Source organism: Cololabis saira, chromosome 16 (assembly GCF_033807715.1).
Source record: "Cololabis saira isolate AMF1-May2022 chromosome 16, fColSai1.1, whole genome shotgun sequence".
Classification (NCBI taxonomy): domain Eukaryota; kingdom Metazoa; phylum Chordata; class Actinopteri; order Beloniformes; family Belonidae; genus Cololabis; species Cololabis saira.
Genome location: NC_084602.1, coordinates 29,253,708 through 29,267,177, shown reverse-complemented (window position 1 = coordinate 29,267,177; position 13,470 = coordinate 29,253,708). Strand labels below are relative to the sequence as shown.

At 37.8% G+C, this 13,470-nt stretch overlaps 1 protein-coding gene across 1 annotated transcript; it reads right to left on the bottom strand.

Annotated features, from left to right (window-relative positions):
- Positions 1-221: 221 nt before the first annotated feature.
- On the bottom strand, positions 222-7,577 carry LOC133462711 (dehydrogenase/reductase SDR family member 1-like). The gene is made up of 9 exons (XM_061744101.1): positions 7,471-7,577; positions 6,734-6,882; positions 4,617-4,760; positions 4,394-4,473; positions 4,164-4,296; positions 2,670-2,810; positions 2,509-2,578; positions 1,680-1,760; positions 222-968 (listed from the first exon to the last, which is right to left on the bottom strand). Exons 2-9 carry the CDS (start codon positions 6,875-6,877, stop codon positions 832-834), a joined length of 930 nt encoding a protein of 309 aa, XP_061600085.1. The 5' UTR covers positions 6,878-6,882; positions 7,471-7,577; the 3' UTR covers positions 222-831.
- Positions 7,578-13,470: the final 5,893 nt, after the last annotated feature.

The following is a 13,470-nucleotide window of genomic DNA, read 5'->3' as shown; positions in this document are numbered from 1 at the left end:
GAAATAATAATATCAACAAAAGTACATTTTTTTTAATAGTTACCATAAACTGATATTCATTTATTTCATGTACTAATGCAGATTTTCAGACTTCCATAGCTTTCTGTGACTTAAAAAAAAAAAAATTCAATTGCAACTTTGTCACAGTTTTTCAATTATTCTTGAAAAATCATACAACAAATGACAAATCACACAATGAAGGTTTTGAAGAAGCGTGAAAGTATATAAAACAATCTAATGAGGCAATATTATATCTTATTTCAAGGCAAGACATGAAGAGAAAAAGGCAATCTACTTAAACTTAGTTTGTTAATACAGCTAGGAGTTTGAGTGATGAATCCACCACCTCACTAAGGGTATATTTTCTCTAATAATGTCTTTAGAGTAGACCACTAATATTTTAACAATACCAAGACATTTAAAGTCGCTTGCATCACAGTTTATTTTGAATTTAAGCTTATTAGCTAGTGTAAATTAACACTTGATACAGGAACCTGCCTCACGTCTTACATTTACGTTGCAGTTGTTAGAATCACCTTTTTAGGGTTCAGCTTTGTCTGATATTTGTCAAAACATTTGCTGGACAAAAAATAAGGCTTTCTTGTTAACCTCTTTTAACTCTTAACTTCACAGATTAGCAATCATGAAATACTCAAACAGGAGCAGATACGTATATCTTTCTAACTGTTTAAACACACATTCAGAGGATATTAAGTGTAAATCGTGATACTTCATTCATTACTCATATAATTGTAGTGGCTGTCGCCTTTAAGCATAAATATCACAGCTCTGGGTTACAGTAATATGGCGTTGACGCTGATGCTGAAGTCCTTAGAAGCGGCTGTTTGCCAGACTGAGCACAAAGTGCGGCAGGCGCAGGAATGAGGGGACCATCACTGAGAGCCACGAGAGGTACGGCATCTGAGTCAGTAAGTATTTTAGGGAAAAATAATCAGCCACAATCCGCCCTAGAAAGAAGCCAAACATTACAACATTATTAGTGTTCATTGGGAATGATTTTAAGTTCAGTTCTATAACCATTGAACTAGGGCTGGGCGATATGGACCAAAAGTCATATCTCGATATTTTCTAGCTGAATGGCGATACTCGATATATATCGATATTTTTTCTGTGACATAATTGGGGTTTCCCCCAAAGCATTATAGCATAGCATCTCTGTTAGCTTCATTTTTTCTGAGGCAAACCCTTAAAAAAACAGTCAGTTTTAATACAATGCCTCGTGCCAAATGTCACACAGGTACCTTTGTTAACAGAGGTCTGCACAATATCAAAATGTATAAAACAAATGAAATAAAAATAAACTGCCTGCATATATAGAATAAAAATGATTTTTGAATAAAACAAATATCCCTTTCCTGCATAACAATTACATTAAAATACACTGTGCAATTAATACAATGTAGACAGTAACAGGCAGACTTTTCCACTGAGGTTGACAGTTGTGCAAATCTCAAATAAAACATTCAAGTCAATTTGTCACAAAATAAGCTATATCAAAATCATAAAAAAAAAATAAAAAAATTTAAAAAAATTAAATCGATATAAACGATATTGTCTCGTGCCATATCGCGTTTGAAAATATATCGATATATATTAAAATCTCGATATATCGCCCAGCCATACATTGAACCTTAAAAAGGAGGAAGCTAAAAGTGTACCATCGACATCTCGTATCCCATAGCGCCTCGCCAGATCACAGTTCATGAGCACCTTCCCAGTCAGCGACATGAGATTTTTATCTTTCAAAAGAGAAACCAAAGTAAAAACAAACTCACTTTTAAATGAACAAATCTTTCTGAAACTCGATTAGCCAGCAAGCATTTTTAAGTAGTGCGGATAGTATACATTTCTCAAATAATGTTGGCATTAAAAGGCATGTACACACTCAAACGGATGATGAAATGTTAAACTGTTAGAAGCTTGTATGTTGTCACTGACTGAAGCAGCGCAGTTGCTGCTAGGGTTGCCAACCGTCCCTTGAAAAACGGAATCGTCCCGTATTTATTAACTAAATTCCGTGTCCCGTAATGAGCTGAAAAGGGACGCACTTTGTCCCGTATTACTGTTAGAGTCAAAAAATAAGTCATAAAATGCCAAAAGAAAATGGCATTGAGCTGTTGAGTTAATAAGTGATTTTTTTCTGTTTTACTACAACTATAGCCTACAGGCATGGCCTTTCTACAGACTTTCTGTTTGCACTTTTGTTATTGCACTAAAAATGTGCACTATTACAGAATGTGTGTTTTCTTTCTATTGTTTTATATTATTTTATAAAATTTTAAGTTAAGCAGGACAGGTTTCTGTTGAAGAAAGATACTATTTTATTCAGTTAATTTTTTTATTTTGTATTAAAGTGAATTGCTGGATAGATAATAATTTGTTTTCCCTGTGTTCATGGCATTCAAAAATATCCCTTATTTATTTTTAAGGGAGTTGGCAACCCTAGTTGCTGCTGTCAGGAGAACGCCACCTCCAACTATACGTTACCTTTCGCCAGGTTGACAATGCACTTCCCGCTCAGCTCTGTGGTTTCTCCATTTTTAAACACTTCTACCATCTAAGTAACGAACGGAAAAAACAGTCTAAGATTGAGGGAATAAGTGAAGTAGCTACAGTGAAGAACGTGTTGGTGCTGAAGATGAGATTACCTTGGAATCCAGACCTTGTGGTTCTTCTTGCAGGATAAGCTCAGATATCATCTCCGTTTGAACTGCTCCTGGCCACAGGCTGACGGAGGCCACGCCGCTACTCTTTAGCTCCTGCGCCATGTCTGCTGCCAGCCTGTCACACTGGAACACAGAAGAAATGAGAAAAGATGCACTGATCAGCCATAAAATCATGACCAATGACAGGGAATGTTGGTATGAAGCAATGTTGTGCTGGGGGAACCTGCATCCTGGCCTCCCCCACCGGCCCCGATGATCCCCATCTACAGACACACACCCTCAGATCATCTTTGTCCAGACTCTGACTGCTCAGAGCTATTATGGATCCTAACAAGTACCTGCTCAGTATCAAGTAGATAGTTGTAAAGTTGTAGCACATCAATACATGAGCCAGTTTAGAAAAAGTCATCATCATAGAGCAGCAGAAGATGAGACTGCTTGTTATTCCTACATTCTCCAAGAGCAGAATTGGAGGCAGAGCCTTCAAATTTCAGGCCCCAAACCTCTGGAATAATCTTCCAGTCTTGGTCCGAAAGGCGGACACACTCTCTCTCTGCCTTTAACCCTTGTGCTGTCTTTGGGTCAAGGGAGGGTGGAGGGAGAAAAGAAGGAATGAAGGAAAGAAGGAAGTAAGGAAGAAAAGGAGAAAAGAAGGAAGGAAGTAGGAAAGGGAGTAAGGAAGGGAGAAAAGATGGAAGGAAGGAAAGAAGGAAGTAAGGAAGAAAGGATAAAAGAAAGAAGGGAGTAAGGAAGGGAGGCAAGATGGAAGGGAGGAAAGAAGGAAGTAAGTAGGAAAGGGAGTAAGGAAGGGAGAAAAGATGGAAGGGAGGAAAAAAGGAGAAAAGATGGAAGGAAGGGAGAAAGAAAGGAAAGAAGGGAGAAAAGGAAAGAAGGGAGGGAGGAAGGAATGGACAAAAAGGAAAGAAAGGAGGGAGGGAAGAAGGAAGGAATCGAGCAAATAAGGAAAGAAGGAAGGAAAAGCAAAGAAGGTAATAAAGGAACGAATGACGGAAGAGAGGTAGGAAGAAAAAGGAGTAAAGGAGGGTAAAAAAGGAGGAAAAGAGGAAAGGAAGAAGGAAGGAGAGAGCATGGCAGGAGGAAAGAAGGATAGAAGAATTGGGTCATTTTGACCCAAAGACAGCACAAGGGTCGGCTTAAAACCTTCCTCTACGAAAAATCTTATGTTTAGAGTCAGCTAGCCTGATGGTACTGTGTTTCTGGGATGTTTTGATGTTCTTCTGTTTCTCCGATGCTGATCTTTTTCTGATGCTTGGGTTTTATTTTATGACGTCTAATATCTGATCAGTTTTATCACTGATGCTGATCTTTTTCTGATGCTTATCTTTTTATACATTATTTTATGATGTGTTATATCTAATCAATTTTGTCTCTGTTTTTCGTGTTGTGAAGCGTTATGAGATGACCTTTGTTGTGATTTGACGCTATACAATTGAATTGAATTGAACCAGAACTTACTGCAGCTTTCCCAACTCCATATGACACATTGAACAGGTAACTCAGCCCACCGATAGATGAGACGATCACGATCAAACCGCGACCTTGAGCCACCATCAGCCGGGAGCCATAAACTGAGAAAATGTAGTGCCCCCTGCAGATGAATATAAATTAAGCAATAGTTAATGGATGGGAAATTATTATGAGACTTCCCTGAGCACAGTGTGAAAAAGCAGAAAAGCCTGCAGCACCTGAGTCCCGCATTGTTGATGGAATCCCAAATGGACGGATCAGTTTCCCAAAACTTCCTCCCCATGTTGTCAAAGATAGACTGGAATAACAGGAATAACACGCGTCAAAGTCAAAACACAGTGGACTGTTTATGTCTGCTGGAGCTTTACTCAATATTAGGTCATTGTAGTCTCGACTTTACGGTATGCTGGAGTGTTTCATGTGGGTGTTATTTATGCAAACCTGTACTCCAGCATAGGCGTTATTAACCAGGATGTCCAATCTGCCATGCTGTTCACGTTTGATGCGTTCAAAAAGCTCTTCAATGTCTTCATCTTTTGTAGAATCACATACAACTGGCACACATTTTCCTCCTCTCTCACTGATCTGTGCCGAGAGGAAAGGTGACAGACTGGAAAAACAACCACGGCACAACAACAGCTCACACACGGAGCCAACAGCATTTTGCGAAACACAGATGCAATGAATTCCATCACCACAGCAGACTGTCTGTTTTAATCCCCGTCCTCCCCAAAAGTGCGAGGTTAAATTTAATTTAATTTATTTTATTTAATAGGGACAATGCAGGTTTACATGTGATCACATTCACTCATTACAAACAAGCCAATGTGACTGATGTTCTGCATACAGTGATTATAGCTATTGCTAGTTTCCATCTCCTGTCCCTAGTTAGGCTTTTAGTAAAAGAAAATGAAAAAAAGGAGAAAAAGAATACAAAAATACATTCAATTTTCAACATGCAAAGCTATACACGAATCCAGTGACCGGTTTGTGTGCGCCGCCATCTTGCGGCGGCGCCATTGCTGCGGTGGCAGGTGTCAATCTGCCACCGCAGCGCTGTTATTGTAACCTGACGCTCTACAGCATCATTATAGCTGGATTGATGATGTTAGACAGTGGCCTTCCATAAATAATGAAGGTATCTTAAATGGATGCTGATGTTAATTTATAAATAATGATTTGTTTGAGCGATAAGCAGGAAAGAATAGAGGAATAGGGAGATAAGGGAGTATATGATTAAACACTGTAATATAGCATACGTTACGTGTGACATTAGCAGCGCGAAATGTAATCATTATGGAAAGGCTACGTGATTAAAAAAAACAACAACACCTGTTTATGTTTTGTTTTATTTTAGGTATCCAAGAATATTTTATTGATCGCCTGGCGTCCGATGACCAAAAAAAACGCAATTACAGGTCTCTAATTGAAGGGCAGAACTATCTCAGCTCCGGATGATACAGAATACATACATACATAACCCCAATCTTCAGATAAAACTAGTTTGTTGAGGAAAAAATATCAACTCTATTTGTAGCTGCAGAAGAAAAAAATAATCTCACGAGGAAAAGAAAAATATTGCTCACGCCTCGGAGCCTCTTCAGCATAATATAGTGGTAAAAAAAAAGAAAAGAGAAGTAAGAGTAATAAAAAAGATGTACTGTATGTTGTACTATTATACAAATTTTAACATCTTTTTTTTGCGTTCCGTCTGTTCACTTGGTGAAACAGAAAAGTAGTTTTGAAAGTCCGTCCCGTCTTCATTCACTATCAAAACAAATGCACGTGACCGGGACAGGAGTTTTCCGATGATACAAATACATTAAGAGAGCCTGGCAGGGAGCGGAGTAATGGATCCATGGGAGCGGAGCATGGATCTATATACGTATATGTCTATGGGCTGGAGCGGAGGAGCGGAGCCGCCACCGCAGTAATGGCGGCCGCTCGACTTCCGGGTTTTGCTGGATTCGTGTATATCCTATTTACAATTCTCAGCTTGCAAGAGAGCACCCTATTAGCGGTTACAGGTGATTAAAAATGCGTACATTTCTGATTTTGCTTCAACCAGTCTTTGACATTTTTAGTAAAAACCTTAAAATCTTGAGTTGTTTTTATCTCAGTTAGCAGTGTGTTCCACATTTGAGAGCCCTTTATAGAGAACGCTGACTGCCCAAAGGAGGTCTTACGGCGTTCAACCTTACAGTTACCACTTGTTGTTCCCCTGGTGATCCTACCACTATTCTGCCTGCTAACTAACTTACATAAAACATCTGGTGCTAGGTTCTGTAGACACTTAAAAACCAGTTTGAGTGTAGAAAACTTTAAGAAATTATCAAAACTAAGCATGTTGTACTGTTTCAATATGTGACAGTGATGCCATCTCATCGATTTTTTATCCATTATTTTTAAGGCTTGATTATATAGAGATGAGATAGGCTTAATCACAGTTACACAAGTTTGGCTCCACACTGTAACACAATATGACATATGGGAGAAAATCATTCCATGCATATAAAGCTGTGCTGCTTTATATGAGATCTGATGTCTTAAAATGTCACCTGTGCAGCAGTTTCTACCAGAGCCTTCTGCTGGCGCCCTGTGATGTAAACAGTAGCTCCTGCCTCAGACAGCTGCAGCGCTATTCCTCTGCCAATGCCCCTGGAGGCGCCAGTAACCACACACACCCACCCAGACAGGGACATCGTCTCTGTGGAACGAGACGGCAAACACAGACTGTGAGAAGTAGATTCATTCACACCGTATAAGCTAAAAAAAACACTCACACTTGAATCAGAAGTCATCAGATAATGAATGAACACTGTTACCTAAGAGTTGCGTAAATGATACAATGGTCAGAGTTCACAAGTTATCTCGAGCAGTAATATGTTATATACGTGTGTCTGTGTATCAATAACATCTTGATAAGTATAAATACCATCAGATTACAGCCTGTTTTATAATACAAATGAAATATAATGAAACACAAGATACATAAAAGTTAATCATATGAACCAACATTTCTTGTGTGAAGTTATACTGACTGTGTTTTTCTTTCCCAGTAAAGCAAGTCTTAATATCACAATTTTCTCATTTTTCTTGATGTATCCAACTTATATTAAACAATAAGCAAAGAGTTGGTGACAGTGAAGATATTGAAGTAGTTGATATATGTTAAACTACTGTGTAAGAAATGTAACTATAGTTTTAAATCTCACTTTATTCTGTACAGTGTAACTTTTTCTTTCACAAAAAAGTCGACTAATACTGGCTCATTTGCACACAAACAATAACCTACCTTATAAAACGGAGAGCACCAACAACGGTCAGTCAAGAGCAAAAATGATTAGTCTTTCGGTGGAAGAGCACCAGGAAACAGTTACACTCCACTGCTGTTATGATCTCAGAGTTCAAAGTGGGTGTGGTTTGGGGGGTTTCTATAGTAACAATCATTAGTCATGTATTAGACATTTGTTTCTTGCGTAAAAGTTGTTGACAGTCTGGAGGGTTAAAGGAGACATGATAACAAATAAGAATTTGACTTCCTTGAAAGTCCTGCTTTTATTTTATATTGAAGGAGCTGAGCAATTATTTTCTTATGTGGAGGCTTCTAGCAAGAAAAGTCAAAATCCCTCATACGAGTTAGTTATAATCATAATAATAAACTTAATTTTCCAGAAAAATGCCATACAGTTTGACAACATGAAGCATTTCCAACAACGATAAAAAACCCTCACAATCAGGGTATTTCCTTTAGAAACAGTATGTTTCACAATTAAACATGACAGATTTCCTGAGGGGGTTGAGTCACAAATGGCCTCAGAAGTGAATATACGTTGAAGATTGACATTTCAGACTATTAAAAAACTATCTATTTTAAAAGCACATTTTCCAAACTTTATTGTAGGAGCAGTTTAATCTATTGTCTGCATATTATGTTACTTGTTTGTTTTAGATGACACTATTATTTTGGACACATGGTGGCACTAATTGGATGCACAGGGTATAATTGGGATAGGTGGGAGGAAGAGAGGGCAGGATCAGATTTCACCACACCTGAGAGGTTGTTATGGGAAGTTAGTGATGGGAGTTTTAGATAGATAGATAGATCTTTATTGTCATTATAACTATGTACAACGAAATTAAAAGTGCTCTCCAGTCAGCGCATCAGATATAAAAAATAAAATAACTGAAAAATAATCCAATAAAATGTAATATAAAATATAAACAAATAAAATAAATAAATATATATATATACATATATATATATATATATATATATATATATATATATATATATATATATATATATATATATATATATATATATATATATATATATATATATATATATCTAGACACATTCACCCTTCCACATACACATCAACACACAGACCCCACAAGAACCGTCATCAGCATACAATCATTTTTGTTATTGTTATTGCACATTAGCTCCTGTTTTTGTTAAGAGTGGTTATTGCTGTTGGATAAAAGCTGTTTGAGTCTGTTTGTCCTCGTTTTCATGAGTCTGTATCGTTTCCCAGATGGCAGGAGTTCAAACAGTGAGTGTCCAGGGTGTGAAGTGTATTTTGGGCCTTTTTCTGGCAACGGGAGTGGTGGAGGTGTTTCAGTGTGGAGAGAGGGCGGCCGGTGATCTTCTGGGCGGTGGTGATGAGCCCCACCACTGTAGTGTCTTCAGCAAACTTCACTATAGTGTTGTTATGATGGACGGGGGTGCAGTCATGCATGTAGAGAGAGTAGAGCAGGGGGCTCAGCACGCAACCCTGGGGGGAGCCGGTACTGAGGCTTAGGGCCGTGCATGTGTGATGGCCCACCCTGACTCTCTGTCTGCGGTCAGAGAGGAAGCTGCTAATCCAGGTGCAGGTGTCGGCTGGAATCCCCAGGTCCCCCAGCTTGACCACCAGTTTGTGAGGGAGGATGGTGTTGAAGGCAGAGCTGTAATCCACAAAGAGCATCCGCACGTAGCTCCCCTGCTGCTCCAGGTGGGCTAGTGCAGCATGGAGTGCTGTGGCCACTGGATCCTGCTGAAGGCTAACTGTGAAGTCATTGGGCATCATCAGCAAACTGCGAAATCTCGTTAATATTTCTTGCTTATTAACTCTATATTATTCTATGATTTATCCTTATTTGATTTATGGTAATATTGTTTGGGCAAATACATACCCTTCCAGTCTTCATCAACTTTATTTAATGCAAAAATGATTTGTAAGACTGGCAACTTTTTCTAACTCTACAGAACCCTCTACTTCTTTGTTCAGAAAACTCAAACTTCTTTCAGTATATGACATAAATATTCATCAGATATGTGTGTTTTTATACAAACATATGTTTTTGCCTTTTTCTTTACCACTATCGTTTAGTAATTTTTTCACATATAATTCTCAAATACATTCATATAATACTAGACAGGTTAATCATCTTCATCTTCCTTTTTATAAAACTAAACACGGCCAGTTTTCCCTCAGATATCGTGGTGTATAGATATGGAACTCCAAATCTCACATTATCAAAAGCTCTGCTTCTCTAGAGATTTTTAAAAGAAATGTATCATCTCATTTCATTCACATTTAAAAAATGTCTTGTTTATAGTCTTCGTCTTGTTGTGTTTATGTTTTTGATTTTTTGTAATTACTGTTTTACTTCCTAAATTGAGGGGAGGTTTCGCTGCATAAGCCTGTTGGCTTTTTGACCTCTCCTGTCACATTGGTTTTACTATTTTGATTGCAAGTGTTTATTGTGTGCAAACTAATAAAAATAAAAAAATTAAAATCCTCTGTGGATCGGTTCACTCTGTAGGCAAACTGGTGGGGGTCAAGGGTGCAGGGCAGGGCTGCTGTGATGTGACTGCGGACCAGCTTTTCAAAGCACTTCATCACCACTGGGGTGAGTGCAACTGGTCTGTAGTCGTTGAGGCTGGAGATGTGAGTCTTTTTGGGCAAGGGAACTATGGTGGAGGACTTCAGGCAGGATGGGACAGTGGACTGTGCCAGGGATTGGTTGAAGATCTTAGTGAAGACTCCAGCCAGCTGGTCTGCACAATTCCTCAGCACCCGTCCCGGGACGCCGTCTGGTGTTCTGAGATTTCTTCCTACCCATAATTTTTTCCTACTCGAGTTGACTGCGCATGCGTATAGCAGCAACTTCAGACTTCAGAAGGCCATAATATCCTGCTACCTGATCGCCGCGGAAGAGAAAAGGTTAGTTTCTTGTATTTTAATACTTTGTATGGACAGTATTTAATGCATGTGGGTCAATGACGAATAAGGATTTTCAACAGGTCAATTTTTTGAGTTTTTTGTCAAGATAAATTGGCACTACCCTTAAAAAAGGTCATGTGGTGCATGATTCATTAATTTCCTTAACATCTTGACATCTTTTTTTTACAAGTTTTCCATATATACAAAAAATGCTTTTTTGATGTTCGCACCACATGATATTTCATAAAATGGACATCAGTCAAACTTTGTTTGTATATTATGATGGAAATATAAATACAAATGTGTTGCAATCTTACACAGGACTACAAGACACTTCTGAAATCATGCCAGATAGGGCAGAAGATTGATTTAAATACATTTAGAGTGATTTCAAAAAAAGTTTTCAAAACAAGAGTCATGGTCGGACGGTCGCACCACATGACATTTTGACGCTTAAAACAACAACAAAATCCCAAATAACTAGTATTTTATGTAAAAATCAAGTGAGTCCATATGTGGGACAGGTCGGTAATATATATGGTATTTTCTTATCCATTTAAACCTTTTTTGAATTAAAAAAAAATTCTGTTTTTCAGAAAATATAGTCGTCATTGACCCATATACGTTTGAGGGAGGAATCAAATGCATGTCTTTATGCCGGTGTGTGAGTGAATGTGCTTTCCCAGCTGTATTAAACAGCTGGAAAAGTTATTCAGTTTTGTGACAAAAGCAGTGATGGAAATCAACAGGTAGAGCAGGAAATGGACAGACCACCAAAGGTTAACTGCAGCATCCAGCAAGAAGGTTTGATTGATTATAATTATTATAATTTTTTGCTACGGTAGGAAAAAAAATTAGGTAGGAAACAAATCTCAGAACACCGGACCTGTTGCTTTCCTCGGGTTGATGGACCGCAAGGTGCGCCTCACTTGATGTTCCTCCAGGGTGAGGGTGGTGCTGCTGTGGGCCTGGTGTGAGTTGGCCCTATCAGGTGAAGTGACCTCAAAGCGGGCAAAGAAAATGTTGAGCTCTTCTGCCAGTGCAAGATCACCCACCGCAGCTCCCGGGCTGGTCCGGTAGTTGGTCAGATGCTGGATGCCCTGCCACACCTTCCGGCTGTTGTTGCTGTCCAGGTGGTCCTCAACCCTCCTCCTGTAGTCCGCCTTTCCCTCTCTGATGCCTCTCTTCAGGTTGGGTCGAGCTATTATGAGATATAGACAGGAAGAGTTACATTAAAAAAATAGCGTGTTAGATAGTTGAATTTGTATGATGTATGTATGTTGACCAGTATATGATATATGAGTATTATAATGTATGGAGAATATGAATATGTGTATGTGCATATGTGTATGTATGTATATATTTATCTATGGTATGTATGTATGTATGTATGTATGTATGTATGTATGTATGTATGTATGTATGTATGTATGTATGTATGTATGTATGTATGTATGTATGTATGTATGTATGTATGTATGTATGTATGTATGTATGTATGTATGTATGTATGTATGTATGTATGTATGTATGTATGTATGTATGTATGTATGTATGTATGTATGTATGTATGTACTTTGTATGTATGTGTATATGTATGTATGTATATATGTATACGGCTTAATTTAGGGTGGCGAATTATGTTTTGTGTTGTGGATAACCGGGGCAGGGCTACATACGTTTTTTAACTTCTCCCTGCTCCATTTCGAGCATGCAAAAGAAAAAAAAAGGGAAGAAAAAAAAGCCAGTGAGGCATGTTTTTGTTTATGATTGTTATGATTTGTATTATACTGTATTTATTATGAGTATTATTTAACTATTGTTCTTTGGTTTAAATATATATATATATATATATATATATATATATTTTTTTTTTTGAGCATGTTCGAAATAAAGTTTTTCATTCATTCATTCATTCATTCATTCATTCATTCATTCATTCATTCATTCATTCATAGCTGGGCTGTAAAGTTCGCTGTCACCAGACAGAGGTGCGTTAACAGCCCACGGCCAACAGAGGGCGCTGTTGACACACAACATCAACAGCCACATCAACATTCGCTCTACTGTTAAAAGGTCAACTCACACGGATCAGCAGTGTTTCCACTTACTCACAGCATCAGGTTTTAGGTTTAGTTTTATTACCATGAAGGTAATTTCAAACTTTAGTTGTGCAATTTTTCATATCACATTTCTCAAACTCTACAAGCTCATTATTTTTGTATCATATTTATTTTCATATTACTTCTGGTGTGATCTTTAACCCTTAAAAGGCTGTCATATAAAATAATACACAAAAATCTTGTGTTTATTATATATTGAAATTAATTTTGTCTGTAACAGTTTCTAAATACAATTCTTGTACACTTTTGAATACATTTAGTTATTTAAATTTATCTAAAACAAACAAATAGAATAAAATACATGTTTATTTCATTGTATAAAACAATTTTCTTAAAATTTTTTATTATAGAGCTGGTGCAAAGGTCTGAAAAACTCATATATCAAACATAATACATTAGAGAGCATTATAGAGTTAAAAGAACTGTTGGTCAACTTACTTGGTGATGGTCATAAATCAAACTTTAGACTACCTCTCAAAATGAACTGAATTCCTTCAGGAGCAACGAGAAGATTATTATATACTCTCAGTCACATTCACGTCAGGAGATCGAGAGGTCAGATTTGGAGCGATGTACGGGTTCCAACATCCAGCTGCATTGTCTCAGTTGTCCAGGTCAACGATAACTGTGGCCTCTGAATTTTAAACCAGAAAAACACACACAAACGCATTTGCAGTTCACAGTAGATACTTCGTCATATTTAACTATGAAACCTTCCCAGGCCCGGGTCACTCACAAGTTCTTATCAGCTGATGTCTATGACATGATTCACAGCTGCAAGGTGTTGCTCTGTTGATTTAGTCATATTGTTTAATACTTCTGTTACTTTGCTCACTCAAGTTTCTTTCCTGCATCTAAAACAATCCAACAAGATACATCTGTATTTGAGAGGGTTCATGTTTGGTCAAGTTTGGTAAAAGTTCAAGACCAGACTATTACTAATCTCGCTTTTCTTTC

What these genes read in the sequence shown, in the direction of transcription:
- LOC133462711 (XM_061744101.1), bottom strand. Translation starts at nt 6,877, where the DNA reads ATGTCCCTGTCTGGGTGGGTGTGTGTGGTTACTGGCGCCTCCAGGGGC. An exon ending in ATGGAGTTGGGAAAGCTGCA is followed by an intron (nt 2,811 to 4,163) that starts GTAAGTTCTGGT and finishes TCTGTGTTCCAG; the next exon opens with TGTGACAGGCTGGCAGCAGA. An exon ending in CATTGTCAACCTGGCGAAAG is followed by an intron (nt 1,761 to 2,508) that starts GTAACGTATAGT and finishes CTCTTTTGAAAG; the next exon opens with ATAAAAATCTCATGTCGCTG.